This window comes from Larimichthys crocea, chromosome VIII, assembly GCF_000972845.2.
Source record: "Larimichthys crocea isolate SSNF chromosome VIII, L_crocea_2.0, whole genome shotgun sequence".
NCBI classification, from domain to species: domain Eukaryota; kingdom Metazoa; phylum Chordata; class Actinopteri; family Sciaenidae; genus Larimichthys; species Larimichthys crocea.
The window spans coordinates 2,207,967-2,234,203 of NC_040018.1; the positions used below are offsets into that span (position 1 = coordinate 2,207,967).

Consider the following 26,237-nt stretch of genomic DNA (forward strand, 5'->3'; position numbering starts at 1 on the left):
CACCCACAGAGGAAATGCTGTAGAAATATAAAGATTTGGATATTGGTTGCAACATATTTTTTTTTTAATTTAACGAATTATTTTTACTCTAAAAACTCTCATTAAAAAGGTTGTTTGGATTAGAAACATGTATTTTAATAAAAATAACAAATACAATGCATCATAACAACAACAAAAAAAACGTAAGAAATGAATGTTAATTAACGTTAATTAACCTTAATAGAGTGTTGCGTTGTAAATGACAGAGATAAAGGGGGCGTGGAAACGTAGCTGACAGTTGACGCATCGTCGGACGTTTGACCAATGGGAAGGCCGCTCGGGATTCCAGATTCTTCTCGGAAGTGGAATTGGAGATGTCGGAGCTGCAGTTGCTGCAGCAGCTAGTTGTGGCTAGCATCGGCTCCGTGAGGCAGAGGGCGTTATAATAATAATAATAACACCCATCGGACAGCCATGCTTTAGGAGAACACGCAACTAAACAAACTACCGAAATGCCACGAAGATAAACAAGGCTCGTCGGGAGTTGATTCATCCACCAACCATCACCACGGAGGAGCCGAGGTAAGTAAGCTAAAGATGCTGATGGGTGCTGTGGTTTGTTTGGTGACCGTGCTATCAGATGATGCCGCCTTTATTAGAACGATCATTAACGGCAGAATAACGGACAGGTAAAAAAAAAAAAACGTTTCTTATATTTATCGTCATTGTGAAGTTATAATGCTTCAAATTATTATTTAAAAAAAAAGGTGATAAGCGAGTGAGCTCATCAAAAAAAAAAAAAAAAAGACGACATGGTTTTTCATTTTCTGGACGAACGAAGATGCGGAGAGAGACAGAGACAGAGAGAGAGAGAGAGAGGAGATTGTTGGCCTGTTATTACACAAACATAACACAGACACACACAGTTGTGCCTGTTTTGTTGATTTAAATAGAAATACGCCAGGTATCTAACTACCCTTTAATACATGTGTCTTTAAACTGCTCTCCGGCTTGTTGTGAGTCGTGACAAAGAATGAAGAGCTAATTTTAGCAGCTACTCTGAGGCCAAACTGGATCGTTTTTATTAAGTGACACAGCTTATAATAAACACCAGACAGACACTACTGTCAGATATACTTATACTGGATTGTGTCGCTGCTGTGTGGCTGTAAAGCATGGTGATCTAATGAAGCTAATTTTAATGCAGCATGTCTCTTTGAGGCTTGAGATTATGTTTGTATAAATGTATTACTTGGCTGGTCTGTAGGTGGTAATCCGATATTCAGAGTGGTGGTTCAGGTATCAGTGAAAGCTTTACTGATACCTGATAAGTATGTGTAATATTGTTATTAACAGGGTTGGTATAGGTGTAAGATCATATGGACAGATGGGTGAAAAAAGCAACATAATGTCTTAGTAAGGTGCACCTTGTCAAGTTTTTGAACTCTACTGGGGACATTTGATGGTGGAGAGCGCCGTCTAACGCTTCAGTTCAAGATCTCCCAATTGCGTTGACATCTGACGACTGTGAAGATATTAAAATATAATTTTCACGCTCCTCAAACTGTTCAGTAATCCCTCGTAGCCTGTATGTTTTGTTTTGTTTTGTTTTGTATTGTTTTAGGTCATGATTTGTCTCTAATTACATCTTAACACCAGCCAATTATAAACCACATTATTAACATAAAAATGCAGTTTTTGCTTGATAAATGACAATTAATCCAGTGTCCCAACCCATTGTGGTGACATCATGTTCCCTTTATCTAGAGACAGTTTATGGCAGCACGCTGAGCCGAGCTGGCATCATAAGGACACTGGTGTGAAGTCGAGGCATTTAAATCACGGTCGGCACAGTTTAAGGATCTGTATCATCTGTTTGTCTTCAGGTTTGACCACATCACTGTGACTTCACACATTCACACTTTTGGAACCAGCTGTTATTGGAGGCTAATTTGACCTTAAAGTGTAAGTGCAAGTTTTTGTTTAAGCTTTGTGTATTGTGTCATCATCCTTACCCGTGGTAACAACACCGGGTTTACAGCACATTTTCATTTTATGGTAGCTTTATGTGGCTGTTTGATTATCACGATGTGATACAACGTCATATATTTTCGTGAAGTCCTGCACCACAACTTCTTCTTTTTTTGGTAATGAGATACTGTGGCCTTTTCTGCGCTTTTCCTGTTCTGTGCAGTTCCTGTTCTTTATTCTGCTATTTCACAGCTGAGATGACTTCGTTAAATACTTTGCACATATGTATCTTTTTTATAACTCTGTGGTGCATTGCTTAAGAAGTAATGTTATTCAGTCCAGAATCTGTTTGCAGAATGTATTTATTATCTTCATTTAAAGTATTATCTTCTATGTAGCGAGGTTTCCTATTGGTATCTCATGATCTGTAATGTAATTAAAGTGAGTGTATTAAATAACTGGCTGTGCTTTATCTGACTGAGTTGCTCTCTCTCTCTAAATTCCCACAGATCTGTTGCTACAGCGCCTTGGGCACCAAGAGGACTATTTAGGTCAGCCAGACATCATCAGATATTTCTCTTTTCTCATTCCTATGCTTTATCTCATCTCTGACTTAATCACACAACTCAAGGAGTGTAGTGTGGCTGATTTTTATGTTTAATATCTAAACAATTAAACAGTTCTGAAGTTGTTTTCTGTCTATTTTTAATTTATTACTGCCATTTAAAATGTATGAAATGTACTGAACCAAATGTGGTCCACTGTTTTTGTGTTTCAGAGTAATCATGAATCCCCACGAGTCAGACGTGCACACCATCTCCCCTGAGCTGCCAGCCATGTTTGACGGCATGAAGCTGGCGGCGGTGGCCACGGTGCTCTACATCATCGTCCGCTGCTTGAATCTCAAGAGTCCCACTGCGCCCCCGGACCTCACCTACCAGGACACAGCCCTCAACCGCTTCCTTCTCAAGTCCTGTCCTCAGCTGACCAAAGAGTGAGTTCTCAGCTCTGTGTCTGTCACTCAGGGCATTACCATGGAAATGCTTATCAGCCATCTGGGGCTGCAGGGAAGGTAGCAGTTTGTCTGGCGGTGGTCCCATCTGTCGTCAGTGTTCCTGAGTGTGCCACATGTCTGTACTAGAGATTTCTGGCTTTAACATCAGCCCTGGCATGAATTAAACACCAGGCTGTATTTTCAGGGTTATCCCAAAGGTAGGCTGGGTCTGCCAGTCTTGCATTAAAAATATAGACTCATTCACTGCAGAGCAAAGACATTTGCATGTATGATGAAGCATTTCTCCATCTACTATCATTTGAATCTTCCATCTGGATTTCTAATAACTGATGCAAAGCAGTGGTTGTTGGTCCCTGTGAAGGCTCTGATGTCCTATAAGTCGTGGATGAGCGTCACTGTCCATATCCCGTGGTCTGCTGGTGTTGTAATACTCCATAATAACTTTCAGCACTGTAGGGCAGCTCTCTTGGTGTCTGCTTATATAACCAGTTGTTACTGAGCCCTTTGCCTTTCAGCTGCAGTGTCAGTAAATACTAACGGCACACTGATGTTTACATTTCTGTCGGGTTTGTTATCATTCCCTCCCCGAACTGCCATATTTTGCTCTACAAAAATGTGCATAGTTCAACTCAGATAATTGAATTCCTGGAACCCGTCAGCACTGTGGATACTGGTGTCCTCTTCGTTCTGTGTTGTTGAGAAGTCACATTTGTAGCTCATAATGACATCCTGCGGCGTTGCATAACAGAGATCAATTACACAGTGGAAAGCATAGTACGGATGTCGTTAGGTTAAAAGAGTCGACAGCACTTTTGTTTGACTGAAATTGGGGACATGCACACCAGAGTTTTAGCTCACACAGAGGTACATTATGGTTTTAGTCTTTATTGATCTTTACAGTGGTATTGTTTGGTGTTTCCTCAGCTTGCTAATATCAGACTTCTGGACTTTGATCTGGACTTTAGATTGTTGCTTCATCAAACCACACTGATGCGTCAGTTTCCCGTTTCTGTTACATAATAGCTATGAAAGACAACAGCACATAGACGCTGTAAGAGAAGGTGAAGGTTCAAACACTGTTGAATGTCAGATCACAACAGATCAGAACCTGCTATCATTCACAATGTAAACAATAGTAATATTAGTTATGTTTTCAATTATTATAAGTCGAGGAGGAACACATTATATCTTCCATCAAATAGTAAAACTCCTGTGTACCTGTAATTTGAATTGTCAAAACTCTGCTGACACATCGATGTGCTCAGCCGACAATGTTGTCGCTGGCTGTAGCGAGCTCAGTTGCCTGAGTAGAAGACCTAAGGTCTCTTTACAAACATGTCCACTTTATGCTCATCCCACACAGCTTTAGGCAAAAACCACGCAATGTTTGGATGCAGCACACCTGTTTTATTACTGCCTAGTGTATTTGGATATTTCCGCATAGCACTACTAGATTTGCATGACTTGGATATGACTGGAAAGCTGAGACTCCAGTGGATTGAATGAGCCCGATTGTATTCATGTGTGATGATCCCCATAGTATCCATTTCATTTTTTTGAAACTTGACTTGCTGTATGAAATGACCTGTTGTGACCTTTGGCATAATCAACATCCTCATGAAACTTCACAACCACAAATTACAGGTGTTGGACAATCAGACGATGTGTGGCTTTCCTGAGTATATTGGCAACAAGGGGGTTTTATTGGCAACAATTTCCAGAAGAGAAGTGCTTGTCACGCAATTTCTAGATAATGCAATATTTGCAGGAAGCTCCAAATTTCAAAAGGTTTTGATACCAAAACACAGCATGATGTTTTTTTCTCAAGGTCTTGGTGTCTTAATGAGATATTTAAGAATTTTTGACCATTTTTTATCAGTTTTTCGAGTGAAAAATTTAAATCTTGCACCAAATCTGTTTAACAAATGGTATGACCCCAAACATGGCTGCAACAACTTTCAATATTTGAAAGCACTCAAACAAAACACAGTGTTTATTACTTATTTATGACCATAAAGACAAACAATGCTGACTGAGCTGCATCTCTTAAGGTTCTCAGCTTTCAGATTATGTATACCACTTGATGTATATATACAATCTTGACCTGGTATGTCCCCAAAAGATCCTAAAAGAGACAAAAATATGTTTAAGTGGGAGTGGAGTGGAAATGTATTGACCAGAGGAAAAATACCAGCAGGAATTTAAGCTGTTTGTATTTTATGTTGCCTCCCATTGGTGGGCAGCGTGTTTATCCTCCATCCACCTTACAACATCGAGGTTATCCTCTTCCTGTAGTCATAGATTAAGCCCGCAGAGCACCTTCTAGAAACGTGTAGGTAAGCTTCAGCTGCCCGTACACTGCACGCTGATTACATTTTCACCTAATGGAAGTAGTCTGCTTTTTGATTTGACAGTCCTCTTATGTAAGAGTGTACTTTCTAGGTGCAGTAACTGTTGGAGCCACAGTGAGAGATGAGGCAACACAAGGTTCAAGGGTTGTGTAACTCTTCTGTGTGTTTTTGTCTGTACACAACAAGCATCCACGTTGTTTCTGTGCTTGACTTTACAGTTATGCTGATTTTGTTTATTTCAATCTTATCACCTCCCATGGTGGATTCACACCTCACTGTAAGCAACTCTAATAAGAAAACAATCCAGGTAGGATGTTATATAACTGAAGGAAAGTGAGAAAGAGGCAATGTCATTTCTGAACACTGTGAACGAGTTGGTCTTTAACTCAACCTCTAAATCTTCAAAAACTCATGAAAAGCAGACAAATAATTGTCGCTGCCGCTGTCCCTGCAGCTTTTATTTATTTTATTTATCGCATTGATGTTCCCTTCTGTTCTATGATACGAGAGGCAGCTGAAAAAACAGCACTTAAAAGGGTTTTCCTGTCAAGTTGTTGTTATGGTCTCAGTGCGGAATAAAGATGGCGATTCGTGATAATGCACAACACAAAGCAACAATATTTCAAAGGGATATTACGCAATCCAAAGACTCCTACAGCTAACTCCTACAGAGGTGTCTCTGCAACTCAAGTTTCACATTCTCAGCATAACTTCTCAAAACATAGCAACAGACTGACGTTAAACATTGATGCCAGGGGGAAAAAAAGTGACTTTGGATCCAAACTATGTGCCTGAGTGTTCACGCCTGTGTGCCTGTAATTACCACCGATGCAAGCTCACTGTCCTTTCTGGGCTCATATTCCTGGATCAGCAGAGTCTGATTTTGTGTTTTTCAGGTACATTCCTCCCTTACTGTGGGGTAAGAGCGGTCACCTCCAGACAGCGCTGTACGGCAAACTCGGTCGGGTGAGTTCACCACACCCCAGCGGAGTGAGGAAGTACTTACCCATGCAGGATGGGGCCACTGCGACCTTTGACCTCTTTGAGCCAATGGGGGACCATCGAACAGGAGGTGATACACTTGACCTTCACCGACATTTTGTTTTTGTTGGTTGCCGCTAATTGTACAATACCAACTGATACGATACTACATATCGTACGATACGATATTATATATTTTGTAGTGCTTGTTGTAATTCAGTTTCTTTATATTGTAATTCTACTACTGATACTTTTCTCTAGTCTGTTCATGCGACACCTCGAGGAGGGATCCCTCCTCTGCTGATCTTCCTGAGGTTTCTCACATTTTGTTGTTCTTGTCCAGTTTAAGGGTCAGACGTAGAGGATGTTGCATGCTGTGCAGATTATAAAAGCCTCTGAGACTGCGGCTATGTACGCTCACAGCTACTTCATGGATACATCTACACTATCTAATGTGATCCAATATAACAACTCAGCCATGTATTCTACTTTTATAGACATTACCATTGCAGGACTCCACCTCTTTATAAATGTGGGTCTTTGCAGCCTTATCATATACATAACTTGTAATAAACTTATACAGTTTCTATATTTCTGAACCCAGATGTTATGTGTAGGTGGTTCAGGTTTCAATCATCTCATTGTGATACATTTAATAGCAGCTCTCAGGAGTATTTGTAACAAATAGATTTTGGCTCTACCCTCAGAGCCTTCAGGGATTGAACCAAGAGGAGGAAAACCTTTGGGTCTTTGGGGATGTCTTAATGAAACACTTCTCTCAGGACGTCCTTTGAAAGATTACTCAGCTTTGGACATGAGCAGAAAATATAAGTGTGGTTTCCATTTTTTGGTCCACTTTTATCTGAAGTGATCAGGGCTCACTTGCTGCCCACTTTGAGTCCAGAAGTATCTCATTATAACTTTCCATCTCCCTCCAAGCTTTTCATGGCAGGACCTATTGTATTTCATGATAGATTGTACAGGTCTATCTCATGAAGTGGCCGGTAAGTGTAGATAAACTTGACTGGAGATACATAACAAACAGACCGATAGAAGTAAATTCACTAGTAAAATAATGTCCAGCTTTAAATATCCGTCAGGTCTTGCAGTTCAGCTGTGATAATGCAGATAAAACAAGCCATTAATCTTGAAAAAAACATGTTTAGGATGCTTTTCTGTGAGGGCCCATCATTCTTTGAATGCCTCAGCTGAACTCTGACCCTACTACCTCTTCAACTTTGATCTTGTGATTCTCTCAATAGGTTTCAGACTCACATGATTCCCAAAAAAGTACTATTTCCATTCTGTTTTGCGTAAGCTATATTTAACAAACTGCCTAATCCTTTATTTTGGATTAGCTGCAGCGCTTTGCCTCGCTCCTTTTTTTTAGAAATACACTGATGTGCTCTTTAGGACAGTGTCATACATCTTGCATATTTCTCACTGGCAAATCGTCTCTCCGATCCATCTGCCTGTTTTCACCAGATGACATCACCATGGTGATATGCCCCGGTATTGGTAACCATAGTGAAAAGCATTACATCAGAACCTTTGTGGATCACGCCCAGAGGGACGGTTACCGATGCGCCGTGCTGAACCACCTAGGAGCTCTTCCCAACATCGAGCTGACCTCTCCACGCATGTTTACCTACGGTGAGACTGAGGAGCTGACTTCAGTTTTACTTTTACTACTGAGAGAATAAGTGATTCGATCTGATGACGAGTAATACTGCTATCATAATTTGTGCCTCTCTTACTCGTCAGAAGCAGTGAGTGCATCTGAAACATTACTTTTTTAAAAAATGATTCTTTGGTGGCACCTTGACCTCATTATTGTGTAATCTGTTATATAGTTGAAGGCATTCTAAAGTAATAATAATTTGCCGTTTCATCTTTTCAAGGTAAAAAAGGCCATTAAAGTTTCTTGAATTAGAGACATGATTTCTGACCTGAGCTTATTTAAAGGGTCTGATCGAGATACAAATTTAACACCCTGAGCTGAAGGCACCTTCAGCTGCAACTGCTGACCACAGAAAAACACTCTGTCCCTCCCTGATCGTTTCTTACCGTTTCCCCCGTACAGGGTGCACGTGGGAATTTGCATCCATGGTCGGCTACATTAAGCGGACGTATCCTCAGACCCAGCTGATCGTGGTGGGCTTCAGTCTGGGTGGAAACATTGTGTGCAAGTTCCTGGGGGAGAACAGGACGAACCAGGAGCGAGTGCTGTGTTGTGTCAGCGTCTGTCAGGGGTACAGTGCTCTCAGGTGGGTTGTTGTCTTCTCGTCCCTTAATTAAAATACATTGCATTATCAAAGTCTCTTTATAACACCGGCACTTGATGTGCACACAATTTCTAAATATAAATGAAGCTCAGCATAATGCCACAAAATGATTAGTGCTTGCATAACTCATAATCACATGTTTAGTCTTGGGTCTTTTTAATCGTCCAGCGATTCATCTTACTCGATATATGACTTCTTTTTTTTTTTTTGCTGAAGTCAAACATTGAAGAGCTTTTTCAGCCACTTAGCTGTGTGGGTGGTTTGTATGTTTTTTATATTATGCATCTGGAATGAACTGAACTGACTGTCCAGAATAACTCACTTTGTGGACTTACATTTGTGAATCACACCCGACGGACAAACAAATTACAACTGTGTTTTCAAACCACTAGTGCATGTTGGTGTTAGAGTCGACACTGCACTCTGTGTTCATGTCGGATTGAGCCACACCTTCTTATGTTTTTAAATGCAGCCGGCGTTGGTAGACAGGCTGCGTCTGTTAAAGTTTGTTGTGTTGGAGAGACCTTTTTAAATCTGTGTCCAAACCTAAACCGAGCCGAGAGCCGTAGCTTCCTCTTACCCACAAATAAAATTATTCTTTTGATTATTTTTATAGTTTTATTTCACCCCAAAAGATGCTAAAAGACTAAATAACATTGTATCCAATGGTCAGTACTTGTTAAGTATCTTTTTGTTGGTGTGTTGGTTCAGCCTGTCTCTGTCAGTGAGCTGCATACTAATGCCTGACACCATTGCTGTCCTCCACACCAGCGTGGCTCTTTGTCCAGAGGATTACACAGGACATTTAGTGTGTTGTTTGGAATGTAGACGGGCTGCACAAAGCTGACTTCCTGTGTGTTTGTCTTTTATTTCTCAGAGCCCAGGAAACATTCCTACAGTGGGACCAGTTCAGGCGTTTCTATAACTTTCTCATGGCTGACAACATGAAGAAAATCATCCTCTCACACAGGTATCACATTTGATCCTGCACGTTTCCGTAAAGTTTTTCATTATGTTCTCAACTCATGTCATCTATTTTTATTAGATAGCTGTCTAATTTCACATGTTCCCTAAACATACACATAAACTATGGCTCTCAGCAAAGAGGTTTTCATTTTGATCACACTTATTTTGAGATTGTTTTGGACTGTAAAGGGAGATCACAGTTACATCAAAGGTCTGTGCAGGTTGAGGCAAAAACTTTTAATCTGCATTAAGTATTAGTAGTAATGTAGCTTAAGTTTAGCAGGCCAAGTTACACTTCAAAGTAAAAAAAAAAAGATCAAATACCAGAATAATGAAAAGTATTATTCTCCGAACATATTGAGATTAAATGTTACATCTTAAACTCTTTTTACTTTGCCTCTTTTAGTTATTAACAGTGAATCGAGTTATTATTATTGTGTTGCATTATTTGTTGCTGTTAGTCGGAGGATATTGCAATGTTTTCTCAGTCAAGGGATCCAAATAAAATAAAAAAAGTTAAACCAGGGGTGCTCTTTGGTGGATTGGCCTACCCTGCCCACTGGACTTTGTGTGAAAATTGCAGAGAAGTCATTCATTTTTTTTAGTACTTGACCTAAAAAGTAAAATACTTTATTATTCAGTGCCATACATTCAGGGCCAAACATTTTGTCTGTAAGTTGTAAAGCACATGTAATGGCAGTAGACTGACTGAATGTGAAAAAACTGAGACATATTCATCATTGATTTCCGCATGTTTTATGAATAATTCTCATGTTTATCTGTTTGTGTGTGTGTATGTATCTTTTTTTTTTTTTACATATGACAGGCACAGTCTGTTTGGGGGAAGCTCAGTTAAAATGATAGATGCAGATCTCAGTCGGCTGTACACAGCGACGTCTCTCATGCAGATCGACGATAACATCATGAGGTATGTGGAGGGACGAGTCAAAGTAAAATTAGTGAAAGTCACAGCTCTCAGTGTTGTTGATGTAGTAGTAGATTGTCCTTATCTTTCTTGTAATGTTTATTAATTTGTCGCTTTATGGGAATGTGAAAGATCTGATGTTTTTGTAAAGTGGAATAATTTAATGACGCTTCCTCTTTTTGGGTTTCAACAGAAAATTCCACGGCCACAGCTCTCTCAAAGAGTACTACGAGAAAGAGAGTTGTGTACATTATATTCACAATGTAAGAACTGCTTTCGACACACACACCTCACGTCACTTTGTTATGTTTGATCTGTTTGAATATTTGTTTTAATTTATGGATTTTTTTTATTGTTTGTTTTTCCAGGTACAGGTGCCACTGCTGCTAGTGAACTCTGCAGATGATCCTCTGGTTCACGACTCACTGCTCACCATCCCTCGCACACTAGCAGGTAACTGATAGCATGTCTAGGAGCCAAGATGTGTCTAAGCTTATTTGTTCTCTGGATCACTGTAGTTTTTGTCCTTGGTGGCAGGATTCAGAAAAAGAGGCTGAGTTAGGCTTGAATATTTTCTGTTGACCGTCTCGTCTGGTTTCATTGCGTTATGCCAAGTTAAGTTGTGTTTGTTATTCTTTCTTTTAATTAAAAACCATAAAATGCACCTGACATGACTGTGGAATCTTTGGGGATTGAACGAGTCGCAGTAAGAACCTGCTTAGCCTCTTAACGGCTTTTTTAAAAATGAATAGTGGTCGCGACAGCCATGACTGTCTTCACAACAGCAGCAGAAAATGGAGGAAAACAAGGGAGAAAATGCTTGAGAGCTGCAGATCAGAGTTCTTCTACAAAGTAATACTTATATAGTAGTACATGTAATCATGAATAATCAGATTTGGACAACACTCAAACTAAATATTTATTACTGCAAAAATAAATGCAGCTTTGTACTTTTTGTCAAGTAGTATCTGCAGACGAACCGTGGCACATATTTACAGTTGATCCTCTAATAAGTCATCGGCTTTTTTAATACAGCAGGTTTGTTCTGTCTGACTAATAGCTGCAGTTGACACCCCCACAGTCAGTTCTTGAAAAACATATCTGCAGTCTCTAAAGGCCTTGTGATGAGTTGGCCGTGCACCCTGACCAGGACAGGGTGTGGCACAGCAGCTGTCGCTCTATCTTTGTGATGTGTTTACAGGTTCACAGTGTTAAAGATTTTATTCCAGAGAGTCTGAGAGTCATTTCACAAATAAGGAGAGGCGATCTACTATTTGACTGCTTCCACATGTCGCACTGTTTATCTTTCCTTCTCCTCCTCCTCGGCCTGGGCTATATTTAAACTTACTGACCACTTTTTTGGAAAAGGAAAAACCCTCATGTAAGAGTACGTGTGTGTGTGGGTGGATGAGTCCTGGCTGGAAGTACATACATGTGTCTCTGGAGAGAAACACTTACTGAAAAGAGGATCAGCTGCCCCTTTGCCCTAAAATGTGATACAGTGAGTCAGACACGCAACTTCCAGGAGGGGACCGGACAAAAATACACTCACTATACTGACGTGGTGATGTAATTAGATTAGATTAGAAACATTTGATAAGAAGACTGTAGTTAAGCCAGTTATGTGGAAGTTTATCGTTGACCTGTGTTCATAGGTTATCATTTGTTTATTGCATTAGTGCACTGAATGTGGCTTTGTTCAACAAGTGTGACTTCTGCACTGAGAAAACAGGTTTTATGAAGACAAAGAAAACAAAGAAAAGCTTCAAACAGTAATTTATTGTCATATCACGGTCAATGTAAGTGTGTGTGTGTGTGTTTGAATGCCTTTTTTTTAGTACGAGCCGTTCTCCACAATGCCCCTGCTCCCACCTGTCACTCAGACGGTGGCTCTGTGTCTACGCGAGCTCTGCGTTATCCCAGCGCAGCTTTGCAGCTGTCAGGAATAGCGCACAGTGGTGAAAGCCCTGTGGGATCTTAATCACTAGTCAACCGCATAAGGCTCACCCACTAACCCAGATAAGAGCAGGAGAATAAATCCTTTTTCAGAGAGTGGTCTCTCTCTCTCTCTCTCTCTCTCTCTCTCTGCTGCAGCACTCTACATAGGTTCATACGGCAATCAGGAAGAGATTGATGGTCTGTCTGCAGAGGGTGGAGACGACGTGCTTTTAGTATGAATGGATTTGCTACATCTAGACTGTAGAAAAACACAAATGTAGCGACGAGAGTCAACACCCTTCTGTCTCTACAGGAGAGTTTTGAAACCTGGTGTGTGGGTGTGTAGCACTCAATCCTGTCTTGTCAGTTGTTAATGTTTGCGTGGCCAAATGTCTGTAGACACCTGAACCTCACGCCCATACGATCGTTGGAACATTTCCTGCACAAACACAGAGCATTAACCTTTTATGCCCGACGGGAGTGCCAGCAATCTCATTTGCAAGTCTATTTTTAAACGTGCATACATATTATTAAAATTTGGGTTGTAACAGTGAAATCCTCCAAAACATTGCATGTAAAAAAATATAAAGATATGCTCTGGTGGACTTGTTTTATGGTCACAAAGGGTTAATGCACTGCTACAGCAGCCTCCGCTTTCTCGGGAGGAGCAGCCCTAATGCTGGTCGATCAGTCTGCACTTCATGTTTGATGGGGTTGAGTTCAGGGCTCTGTGCAGGCTCAGTGTCTGAGAACTACATCAGCCCGTTTATTGATTGTGCTCGCTGCCTAGTTGACTCGCGCTGTTATCTGTTTGACCATGCAAACACACCCTCACTATCTGTAACAGGCATAAAATAATCTAGCCCATATTTAGACATGTTGGCTTTCAGATACTGATGAGTACACGCTGTGCAGAAGTCTAATTACCGTGTGATGTGTCGCCCCTTTCAGCAAAGAAGTCGAATGTGATCTTCTCCCTGACGCTACACGGAGGCCACCTGGGCTTCTTCGAGGGTGCGGTGCTCTTCCCTCAGCCCCTCACCTGGATGGACAAAGTGATTGTGGGTTACGCCAACGCCATGTGCCAGTGGGAGAAACAGAAACCGCCGTGCCAAAGCGCACACCTGAGTGAGAGCTCCTGCACAAAGGAAAAAGCGTAAACGTTTTGACCTCTGTATCCATCTCACTCCCCCCCCCTCCTCTAACCTTTCACCTGACCACACCAGTCCAAGCACTGAGGAGACACCTGAACTAAACCTTAAACTGCTCTCTCTTCTTTGCCTTCTCCTCTGGTGCTACTCGCCACTCCTCACCCAGACCCCCCCCGTTCACACACATCTCCACGCCTTCACCGCCCCCTCCCCTTTGTAATCACGGTATGTGAAGGAACAAAAACAACTAACTGCCTTTGTGCTCTTTTCCGTTCGCGAAGACTTTGAATTCAGAGCAGGAACATTTTGTTTCTCTTCATGTACACAGCGACAATGATCCTTTGGCTTCGCGGAGGCGTCGACGAAATATGCCGAGACATCGAAGTCGGAGCTGGCGTGAGAGCACCACTTTAGAGTAGCCCAGTGAAAAACAAGAGCACACAAGAAGCCTCCAGTTACTGTAAACAAAGGACCGTGCTGCAGTCAGTGCCCGTTTACGGCACCTGTAAAGAAGCTCACTGCTTATCACCGCCAAGGCCCTATAGCCTAGTCTGCTGTTTTAACCAACACAGCATCTTTGTAGTATGTATGTAACTCACAAATGTAGTGTCTGTATGAGTCTGTGTGTGCCTGAGAGTTAAAGACCCGTGACGGAGCATGTGATCTTTGTGTTTGGTAGGAGCGATCCATATTCTCTGTTCATGGCCCTTTATGATGTTTGTTCTTTTTTGGGTGAAGTGTTGCTCTGTTGTTTGTAGAAAATGTACAGTAGAAAATTTAAGTATTACGGTGGGATTTTACACGTTATTTCCAGCTCATGACATCCCTCTGGCACTTGAGATGAAAGTGTTCAGTGCTTACAAGAGATGACCGGGGATCAACCCCAGAGGGGATCCATGCACATTCCCACAGTCGCATTTTATCACTTTGATTCAGTGCACTTTACATCCTGTATGACACAATCTTTTTATTTTATTTTCCATCGTTTGTCGAGGCGCAGGTATGGAGGTTATTGGTTGGTTTAGCTCTCCTTGTGACCGAGAGGAAGAACTGGAAGGGAGCGAGGATGATAACGAAAAAGTTAGATGACTCCCTGTGTTGTCTTCTGTCTTTGAGCCCTCTTACTCTGTCATCAGCCTTTGATCAGCTGCAGGTCCAGCCAAGACTCCTGATTATCCTTCTCTTACCGCTCAGACACGGACCTGCCACTACCTACTGTACGTAGAGCTGTAAACAACCAATCTGGTGCAAACATGTTAAATTTTTCCAGCACGTGATCCTGTGGTGTCGGATCTAGAAAATTCAGCCGCCACTCTGGTGGTAAAGTTCAGCAGCTGCTTTATAATCTGAGCTGTGAGGTGTGATGAGTAGGAGGGCAGAGGATACCAACTCTAAACCAAAAGTTTTATTTTAGTGTATTATTTGTAAAATACTGGTGATTGTTCTATCGTATAATCAGATGGAGAAGAGGCAGATTTTAATGCGAGGGGATATTTTTTGGTTTTGGCATTGAAAGGCCTTTCTTCATTTTCTTGACTGGTTTGAGCGTTAGCAGGGCTGGACTTGTCTTGATGAAATCATACTGCAATAATGGGACCTGTGGACTTTTCAAAAACCTGAATCTAATTGAGAACTTTGTTTGCGAACCTCGTCGTAAGGGCTTAGGAAGCTTCTTCCAGTCCAGCCAAGTTATCTGTCGTCTAAAACCTGCTACTGAACACTGTGATGAGACAGACGGATGTTTGAAACCATGACAACAACTCTTTGTGTGAGGCTGTTTAAGCCTAGGTGTGTGTGTGTTATCAGCCTTGGGTTTGATAGTATTTGCATGTAGTAAAGTCTATTTAAGTTGCAGGAAGGTCGGCAACCGCACCAACAATCGAGGCTGAACATCATTTTTTTTGTTTACACTCAGAGATGCCACTGATTGCATAAAAAACACGAGGAACGTCATGTCCGTTCTGAAACAGTTTTGGTCAATACTACTGTAAAAGTAATTCTCGTCACTACTGAAATCAGCTCAACAGTTCATGAATGTGTTGTCTTCAATTTAACCTCCTGTTGTTGGAGGTTATTCTGTGCAAATACTATAAAACCCAGGTATTAATCTCACCAACGCTCTGTGGGGTTATGTCACAAAAAAGGGACTCATTGATCTCAACTCAGGGTATCTGCCAGTATCAGTCACCGATACGATACCAGTGCCCTCCTTCGTCCCACACTGAACATCCTCATTGTGTGAAACTAATTTTTATGTACTGTAAGTTAAAGTGAGACTGTGGCAGTAAGTCAGCAGCCCGCCATGACTGAATTCATCAAACCTAACACAAGTTTTACGATGGTGAAACTTTATTTAACGCGGATCAGTGGCCGATATCTGATCCAGTTAGCGTTTGGATTGGCGTCTGCTTCTTAAAGACTTTTCATCCTGCAGTGCTCAAACCACAAATCACCGTTGCCATCTGTCGTCAGCGAGACCAAACTACAACTGCCAGTCATTCATGGCAAACGTCTCACCTCTCATTTGACCTGCAGAGAGATCATAATACGGTTCATGGTTCACTCTGTCCACAGCTCTCATTTCAACACAATCAGGTGTGGTTTGAATTTATTCGGGGCTCGTAGGAAATCAGACGAATCTCGACGACGACACCAGCACAAACCCGGTTTCTGCAGTCAGAGCCATTAGTGTTCTTTTCAAGAGTTTTGCCTCCCCACAACTTTGCACAAAAAAATGCAGGTTTGGATGTATTATTTGGATGTAATTTTTTTCTATTCAATTATTTTGGGTATATAAATATTTTTTTTTTTTTGTATTTTGTATTGTTAATATGACTTCTTGTGTTATTTAATATATCAGGGTGTGAGTGTTGATGAGCACGCGTATACTGGTGCCATAAATCACCACCTCTGGTTGACAAAAACCAAAACTTATTCACTTTAACAATGGAAAAAGATAAAATATATAAAGATAAAGTGTATAATCAAATATTTGAGGGAACAGATGTGGAAAATAAAAGGCAATAACCAACCTGGAGGGATTCTCTTGTCATTTAAATGTGACAGGAAGTAGTGTCAACGTACATTAGACCAAAACAGTGCATATGCGTTAAGATTTTCTCACTTAGTGTGGGATCGGAAATGTTGTTTTACTGTGTTGATATGAGAACATGCTCCGCTGTATTTATCCTAACCCCAGTGATCGAAGCATCTTTTTATCTGTCAAGATTGTGGGCTCGTGTTTAATTGCTTGGTAACCAGAAAAATTCAAATATAAATAATAAAAAAAATCACCTTTAATTTGTAATCAGCCCAAACAAAGTGGATGGCAGCCCACAATGTGTCATTATACAGCTTTAATTTTGATCCTGAAAAACGGTCGGTGGCGACGATGAGTAGAAAGGGGGCCACACATAGTCACACAACATGATGTACTCTGATGATGAACACTGGGTGTTTTTTTTATTTTGTTTTATTTTATTTTATTTTATTTTATTTTGTTGAAGAAAACCAGTGGTGTGTGTGATCTAATTATGTGAGGAAATATGGTTATTGTGTTCCAAAATAAATTATTTTCTCAAAAGAAAAACGGTTTCCTTTTCTCTCTTTACTCGTAAGCACCAATGTAAAAGAAGAAGCTTCACCATTAAGGTTTTATTCAGATGAACAATATGTAAAATGGTTACTGTATTAAATCATAACCAGGAATCATGCTAAAGTAGCTAAAGTACAACAATACTTTAGTCTGGTGTGTTTCTTCTTTTGAAATTTGCCCATGTCAGAGTCATGGAAACAAGTAAATGATGTGGATCAACCGACCTGAAAAGCTCCATGAGCATGAATGTGGTAAATTATGTGTAAATATTAGATTAGGAAGATGAAGACAGACAGAGCCTGGGATGGTGACAAACTTGGCAGTGAGATTCGAGGACAGGATTTGCGGGACATGGACCTTTTTCAATTATGATACAGTTGAGCCCCCTTGTGGCGTTCACATTGTAAGTTATTACATGACGTGACGTAACAGCCTCCACTCTGTGAGAATACAGTTGAACTACCTTCAGGTGGACTGTCCCCACTTGTATTTTTTCTGTCTTAATATGTGGGATTTGGGTATAACATTTCTGATTATGTTTTTATTAGTGTATAATCACTTAAAAATAACAGTCCTTTTCTACAGAGGTGAGCAGTAATCTGCAACCTCAGTGCTATATATCACTAAATCCTACACACTGCACACCTAGAAGTATGTTTTGTTTTTTGTTTTTTAAATGTGATATACTGACATGACAAACTGAAAACTGGCTCACGTTCACAGTGCAGATGTACGGAGGAACTTTAGAGAAAACGCTGTTTCAGTTAGTTAAATCGTAGGTGATATTAAGATGAAGAGGCCTGACCAGGACCAAGTGTATAAATAAATGTACCCTAATGCTGTACATGAATACAATTTTGTAGGTACCGTACTTTACTTGATTAATTCAGTTTTATTTCATTACATTTCAGAGGGGAACTTCAGTTAACAAATTTAGTTTACAGATTGTAACCAACCAATAAAATACATTATAGATAAATCAACAAAAAAGCAGCCTTTACCAGCTGCTACATTAAAGTTGCACCTACATTAATCTATCAAAGATCATAGTATCATTTTGATGGTAATATTATGTAAATTTTGAATGTATGACTTTTGCTTGTAACAGAGTATTTCTACACTGTGGTATTGCAACTTTTATTAAATTAAATAATGTCAATACCTTCATAATCTTCTTTATGAAACAGAATTAGCTCATAATAAACCTGATTTTATAAAGTTTACTTATAAATCAGATTAGGTGAAGACAAATCATATAAAATCTCAGACACATACACACACACACAAAAAAATCTATTTATTTGAAAATATCTCAGTCCAGTGCAAATTGCAGAATGGATCTTTGTGGTATACATCAGGCATCCGAGTGTCACAACTCAAACAAGGCTGTTGAGACAGTTTTCATCGCACTGCATCAGGGAATCCCGCTCCTAAAACAATAATCAAATGCAGGCTAATCCACCATCAGCTTCCCTCTTAATATCTTTCTAAAATTCACACCCCGAGACTGATAAACTTCTGTACTCATTCGTCTGACAGGATTGGAGGCACAAAGCTGTTGTGAAAGTCAACCTTAAGGCGAGGAACTCCAAACTCTCTAGATGTGAGCTGCACCGTCACATCACGACCTCCCTCATTTTCCCGCTCTGCACACAAAGTAACAAGGAATCAGTGCTGTAAAAGAACAAACGATAACCATCTAAACATCCTTTTTCTTTCCCATTTATATCTCCATATATATATCAAACCACACCCTGCTCCTAACACTACATACTTCTTTTTCACTCTGCCTGAATAATAATAATAATAAAAATGTCAACCTAGCTTCAAAACAGACCACATATCTGAGGCATTTAGGGTGAAGGACACTATGACTCCTGGGTTTTGGACTGTTCTTTCAAAGAGCAGTGTCCTCAGAGCCAAAAAGCTTGGTGGCGATGGCATGGCAGTCAGTAACAGAGGCTTTCCCGTCAAAATCTGAAGGCAGGATGTCTGCATCGAATTCTTTGATGTAGTTATCCAGCACGTCCCCGTGAACAAAGATCTGAGGGAAGATATGAACAGATTTCAGACAAGATGACTGGCACTAAACAGTCTAAACAAACTAAATTCCAGATTCAGATTAAAGGGTTCAAAGCAGTCCATCCTTCATCCTTACCCTCTCCAGCAGCTTGCTCTTCATGAAGGGTTTGACCACGTTGTAGGTAGTGGTGAAGTACCAGGGCTGGTGAGTGATGTGCACCGCCTTGAAACGGGCAGGGAACGAATCCTGCAGAAAAACACACAAAACAGTCAAAGACTTTGATGGAAAAACAAAGCTCTGAGGTTGCACATGAATGAATTCTTTCCTTGTGAGTGTGTCCTGACCTGCAGCATGTCCACCATCTTCTTCAGCTCAGCTGGTTTAATTCCTGAGGCGTGCTGCATGGTGAAGCCTTTGAAATTCTCTATCAGGACAAAGCCGTTAATCTGGGTTTCTTCATTCTCGAGCAACTTCTCCAGGATCATACAGTACGCCCTTAAGATCTGTGACACACACACACACACAGACTTACTTTCAGAACAGAGTCAGTACATTTACTGAGGTACTTTACTTAAGTATATCCAATTTATGCTACTTTATGTTGTAGTCCATTACATTTCAGAGGGAAATATTGAAGTTTTTGTGCCACTACATGTAATTAGTTTGATTTTTTCATATAAAATATATGATCATCTCGTTATATATCTCAATATAAAGCATCGTTAGATTAAAGGCCCCACATACCCCCATTTTATGACAGGAGGTCATCATATGAGGTCATAATGTACTTTAATGATAAAGCCCTTGAAGTGATCCAAACATGTTGGACATGATAAAAAAAGGTCTGTAAAATTATTATCTTGTGTACATAAGATTAGAAATTACATCATCCTCTGGGTCCATGAGTTAACACTGTGAAATTTGTTTTGCATAAAGTGTCTTGGGTTTGGGTTTCTGGTTTATATTGGTGGATTAATATAATAAGATAGTAACTTGTATAATTGAACAACTCATGTCTAACAGATATTTGCACATAAGTAACGTGACTACTGACATATGTATATAAAGGAAGTTTGTTGAGTAGTTTAGAGATGGAGATTATTGGAGTTGATTGGCTGGATTTCGATTGCGTGTATTGATATAAAAAAGTAATAAACGCTCTGGTTGACACTACCTGGGAAAGTGTTTCTCCTTTATTTGCCTACCTGCCACTCAGGTGACTGACATTTAGTACTTCCTGTTTTATGTTGAAAGAGTTTTTCCTCGGGTGTCTTGTGTTATTTCACTTCCTGTTTTTGTCTTTTTCCCACCTGTTTTCTGTGTTACCTGTGTTCACTAAGTTCTCTTATATTTAGTTCATGTTTTTTCCATCTTTCACTCATCAGGTCGTCTGTTCGTTGAACAATCCTGCGTTGTTCAGTTTTGTTCCTGCTCCTAGTCTATTTCAGTTCTGTAGTTTTCTTTGTTGGACTTTTTATTTGATTTAGTTAGTTTTGTTTTGTTTTGTTTGTTTTTTTGACCTGGACTCATCATCTACCTTTAGTTATGTTGTGTTTAAAGTTTTGTTCACTTCACCTTTACGTCTGCGTTTGGTTTAACTTTTTACAACCCGCTGAGCACTTTAAGACTATTTTCCTGGTAATACTAACATACTCACACTCAAGTCGAGTATTTTTATATTGTGGTATTGATACTTTTCCTAAGTAATCCTTGGCCAAGTAACAAGGATGTGAGTACTTCTTCCACAGCTGCATATTTGTAATAGTGTGTATTTTTATATTGTATTGTAATAAGTGTATTTATGTCAAAGAGTCTCTGTCAGGTTGCTCTGCAGTTACCTCGTCGAATGTGATCTCCTCCAGGTCCCAGTTCTCAATGTTGAAGAGCAGTACTACGCGGCCGTACTTGTCCCTGCTAGGCAGAACCACAGGGTAACCTGCCTCAATGGTGCTGCGGACCGCCTCAGGTGTCAGGTTCTCAAACAGTTCAGGATACTCTTTCCTGAAGCGCACATAACCTAGAGGACCCCACCAAACACACACAAACCACAATTAAAAGATCAAGTGCATTCTCTTATCGGGCACTAATGATCCACAGAGCCTTTGTTCAGTTCAGGTTGTTGATGGGCCAAAAACAAAGACAACACTGTCCCAGCGCTGCTTTAAACTTCTTCATACCGAGGCACCAATTAAACCCAGAGTGCATGAATGTGTGTGCGCATTTTTGCACATGCATGTGTGTGTTTTTACTCTCGAGCAGCAATTAACCCCACGAAAGGAGTTCACATCACATTCCTCTCTTATACTAACAGTTCTGTATTCATAAATGTGTCTTTGAGAGGACTAATTCTCCCAGCAATAAAAAAAATATATATATGTTTGTTGCCCCTGAAGTAGATTTTGTCAACTTAATTATGGATTATTTTCAAGCTACAGATTTAGTTTGAGGCTGCAGTTATAGTTACAGTTTACATCTACTATTTGTCTAAAGTTTAGATGTTAAAATTAGGGATGATAGTAGCTTTAAAAGTGTTTTATTTGCTTCAGATTTGGCTGCACATGAACAATAAACATCTTCTCAAAGGAGCGTCAAATCTTTTTATTCTCATCTCCTCTCCCAGACCAACACGATCAGTTCCCAGGAGAACAACTATGGGTTCACAAGTAAACTAAACTTGCCGTCCCATTTGGAAACAAAGGAGGTCTTTGTCAGGGGGGAAACTCAGACGCATCTAAAAGCCCCCAATTAATGAACACATGCCTCCCTGTCTTAAATGAGGAGCACAAACGAGGCCCTCAATTACTGAAACTGTTTGAAAATGTCTGCAGAAACTGAATCAAGGCATATAGAGACCAAAAAAAAAGAAAAATGAAACAGTGATCACTGATATAAATTTGCATTGATCATTGGACATCTTTTCCTACTAACCCTTCATGAGCTCGTGAGCTCTGACAACATCAAACTTGCGAGCTCTCAGAAAACGCAACATCAGAGAGTCCGGTTTATCCCCGAACTGCTCCAGCACCAGTTTAGCCAGGTCGTCTCCCTCTGCTGCTCTCTCCTTCATCACGACCCGCAGGTCCTTCAGTGACGACACCCGCCTCTCATCCGTCTCGTACAGCTCATCCTTTGCCTGCACGGAGGAAGAAGAAACATGAAAATCACTGGAACAAACACATCAAATGAGGACAAAGACGAGAGAGTCTTATCTTACTTTTTGCACTGTGTGACAAGGCAGTTTGTGGCAAGGCCCAAACACCGGCCCATGATCCTTCACTGTCAAATGTTCCATCTTGGACCTCATGGTCTGCTCCTCCTCTGACACCACACGGTAAGATCCAGTCTGCACGAAGATGACTGTGTTATGCAGCTATAATAAATCACCAGACACTGACAAACCAATCATATATACTGTAGCTGAAACTACCATTATTATACAGGCTTTACTGCTTGAATACTCCAGTTCAGCTCATTACAATGACTTCAGGTTGAGAGCCCACCACACATCTGACCCCAAACGCTGCACACCAGTGAAAGGCCGCTTAATCTGCTTCACATGATTACAGAAAGGACTTCTAAAGCCACTTCTTAAAAACAGCTTAAGGGTCCATCCCAGAGCCAACATTTACTGGCACAATAACAGCATTATCCAGCATTGTGCAGCGACAGTCGAACCTGTGAGAGCTCAAGCTTTTAACCCCAGGCCCCACAAATGACACCGATGAACTGGCTTAGAGACAAGGTGACACTCAAAGCGCTCTGTTTTGAATTGTTGCAAAGTAACTAAACTTACAGCAGCCATGGTTGCAGCGTCTCACAGCAGCTTCACGAACACTGTGGAGAAAGAGTTGGCACAAACAGAACATCAGATGTTTAGTTTGTTCATGTCTGAGTGTGTTAAGTAGAGACCACAGGGTCAGAAAAACATTATTCCAGCTGTATTATAAAAATGATCTACATAAATACAGGTGTTGTTGTCTTACTTCTTGTGTAAAACATATTAAATTGTTTCTGTGTATGAAATGTGTAAATAAAAGTTGAAGATGGGAGGTTTAGACATCTTATATAAGAGCCTGACACAGCACAGTGTATTACCAGTACATTTGATTCACAGGGTTGAGCATCTGTTTTTGTTTTTTGGTTGTTTTTTTGTTCGATAAATGTCTGGTGACATTTAGAAAATCCCAAAAAAGAAGAATAAAAAAAACACTCAACATTAACATATACCAATATATAATTTGTATGATCTCATTTTTAATTTTGATTCATACTATCCAAATTGAGCGAGGACAAAAAACATCATCAGTATATTTTACATCCATCCATCCAGATGGTTAGAAAAGACTTTGAGCATTGTGGAAATAGCTACAGTACATCAGTTACTCTAAAAACATGCACTCTGGGTTGGTCAAAGATACCTTGCTATTTATATTTTTTGTAAAATCAGATGCTTATGCTTCTGGCTTCAGGCTAAACTCAAACTAACTTCTACATTTACTGCACACTGTAAATCAAAAGTACACAATATTATTCTTACTTGTTATTTAGTATTCTAATGTCTCACTTAAGTTACACTACACTGTGCAATTACATTTATTTATCTATGAACTCCTGCTGTTTTCTAGAAAATCTATCTTTACTGTCTTTTCATATATATATATATATACAATCTTAGTACAATGCTACACAACACGTGTGTGTACAGTGTGATTATTCCTGTGAAATGATGTCTGTATCCTTGAAAGGTTTGTATAAACTTTTTTTAAATTATGTTTCTTTTATTTTTCTATTTCTAGTATATTATATAGTATATACTTTTCTTACGTACATTAGATACGAATTGTATTGTGAGCTGCTGTAACAAGTGAATTTCCCTGATGTGGGATCAATAAAGTCTGTCTTATCTTATCTTATCTTATCTTATCTCATTCAAACCATTCTTCTAAATAATTGAAACATTTATGACCATTTAAACATATTCATCTAAATTCATATTCAGCTAATAACTGATGCTGATATTGATTGTGAGTGCGTTAATCCACAACTTCTAATGTGTCAAAGCTTCTCCTAGTAGATGTAAGTGAAGTCAAATTCAACCTCCAAAGCATAGACACTGAATTTACACACTTTATGACACATTCATCTGTCATTCAACGTCCAATGAGAAGTATTGCTTATCACACCAGTTACTGATTACTTTGATCACACTAATTGATACTGAAAATCTTCAGTCATCTTTATTTCCTGATCTATCTGTAACCAAAGAGCCGAGCAGACTTACCTTACAGGATGACAGGAGTAGACAGAGTGGCGGGGGAGACAACAGGAGGAGAGAGGACGAGGCGGGGAGGAGTTACTGAAAACGTCACTCAAAGTAGGATTAAAATGACGTAGTGGATTACAGTCAGTGGCTAATCTACATAATGCAAACTGTGAGGTGGAGGAGAGGTGTGTTGATGTGGACCCTCTGGTGATGAGGTGGTCCTGAGGGGCAAAAAACAACAACACTGAATGAAACATATTGATAAAATGGAAAACAACATTTAAGAAATCAATACCAAAAACTCTATAACGGCCAAATAAAGTGATATAATTCATGTGCAGACACACAGTTTGTTAGAAAACATCATGTTGCATTAAACTGGAGAAAGTCTCCAGCGTGACGTCTTGGATGTTAACCCAGCACATGTGACATGAAAGGTGAGATTTGTGCTCTGTGCTCCTGTGCCTGTGGAAATGTCATATGAGAGAGACGACCACCTGTGAAGGTCAAACACACATTTCACATTCCTCGTGGAGGGAACCACTTGTTTTTCAGGCTGTGAATTATTTATCCATGATTGCACGACATCAGAAAACATGACTTGAAATCATGTTTGCCTTCATAAAATTGCTGGTTGATGATAGTTTGATATGTATCTATTTCCATCTTCATTGCCTCCCTCTTTGTCATTTGTCCATCATTTTGTACAGATAGTCATGAATCCAACTAACTTTGATGATCTCTTGACTTTTCCTCACCAGAGGGACAACATTGTGGCTTTGCATTCTTCAGCGATTGCAGAGTCACACATCCTCTGAATATCCAAGGTCACTAGTAGTTGTAGTTGTATTTCATGAGGTCGTGATTCATTTTATACAGCGAGATCCAGCTTCAAAAAATGCTCTCACTACAATGAAAGGACTACTGTGGGGACTAACGTCATCACAGTTCGGCTTACTGAATTCACAAGAGTCTCACCTTTCCAGTCGTATCCAATGTATAAAACTTAAATGCTGTTTAAGGGTCCCAGTATGCGGAAATATCCAAATATAATGGCATGGTTTTGCTCAATGCTGCTTGGGATACTCCAATTACATTCAGATATCTTGAGGTGAGTAGCTGAGGGACCTTGGCCATGAAAAAGTTTAAATAATTCAACTTTGGTGAATTATTCAGCCCTGTTCCTGAGCTAAACTAAGCTATCATGACATGGTTGGCACCATGAATGGATGCCAATCTTTCTAGTTTTAAACCCTAAAGCCTGGATGCTGAGCTGATGTCCAGGTGGAGTGTAAAAAGGTTAATCCTTACACAAAAAAGAAGAAGTAAATGACAATAGTTGGCAGTATTTTCACCTAGGTCTATACATGTTTAATGGACTCTTTCTGGGCTCTGTATTCCTTTATATGATTATAACTGAACTGAATCCTGCATTATAACTGTTTATGTAACTGAAAAGTTTTTAATGATGAACCGTGGCTTGCACATTCTTCTCTTCCCTCTTGACATAGTTACACCCCGAGAATAATGCATGCCATCACAGCGTGAAAAAGGCAGACCTTGATCTGCATGTCTGAGAGAGCTGAGTGGCACTGCTGAGCTGATAGGAGAGGTTAATGAGCTGCGGGTGAACAGAGGAATCGTCCATCCCACGTCTCCCTCCTCCACACACTGAGGCCTCTGTCATCCAGAGCTGGCAGACTTACTGTACTCTGCCATTGTTCCTCTAGCAGCACCTCTCATTAGTCGATGCTCATGAATAACCTCCTATTCCCTCGTGGATAGCGACAAACA

General features: G+C 40.1%; 2 protein-coding genes across 4 annotated transcripts; one reads left to right on the top strand and one right to left on the bottom strand.

Annotated features, from left to right (window-relative positions):
* Positions 1 to 307: 307 nt before the first annotated feature.
* LOC104930528 (monoacylglycerol lipase ABHD2-A) lies at positions 308 to 17,145 on the top strand. 3 transcript variants are annotated; one of them, XM_010745334.3, is made up of 12 exons: positions 309 to 561; positions 1,866 to 1,944; positions 2,460 to 2,501; positions 2,729 to 2,944; positions 6,213 to 6,388; positions 7,783 to 7,950; positions 8,381 to 8,564; positions 9,460 to 9,552; positions 10,375 to 10,476; positions 10,667 to 10,736; positions 10,842 to 10,926; positions 13,363 to 17,145. In XM_010745334.3, the coding sequence occupies exons 4-12, from the start codon at positions 2,736 to 2,738 to the stop codon at positions 13,569 to 13,571; spliced, it is 1,296 nt and encodes a 431-aa protein (XP_010743636.2). In that variant the 5' UTR covers positions 309 to 561; positions 1,866 to 1,944; positions 2,460 to 2,501; positions 2,729 to 2,735; the 3' UTR covers positions 13,572 to 17,145. The 3 variants fall into 3 exon arrangements, with proteins under 3 accessions (XP_019134051.1, XP_010743636.2, XP_027137239.1); XM_027281438.1 differs by lacking the exon at positions 309 to 561 and adding an exon at positions 569 to 668; XM_019278506.2 differs by lacking the exon at positions 1,866 to 1,944 and having other exon boundaries at positions 308 to 561.
* Positions 17,146 to 18,474: 1,329 nt separating this feature from the next.
* LOC104930527 (retinaldehyde-binding protein 1) lies at positions 18,475 to 24,529 on the bottom strand. The gene is made up of 8 exons (XM_010745333.3): positions 24,462 to 24,529; positions 22,974 to 23,014; positions 22,395 to 22,523; positions 22,109 to 22,313; positions 21,019 to 21,197; positions 19,525 to 19,683; positions 19,316 to 19,426; positions 18,475 to 19,201 (listed from the first exon to the last, which is right to left on the bottom strand). Exons 2-8 carry the CDS (start codon positions 22,980 to 22,982, stop codon positions 19,055 to 19,057), a joined length of 939 nt encoding a protein of 312 aa, XP_010743635.3. The 5' UTR covers positions 22,983 to 23,014; positions 24,462 to 24,529; the 3' UTR covers positions 18,475 to 19,054.
* Positions 24,530 to 26,237: the final 1,708 nt, after the last annotated feature.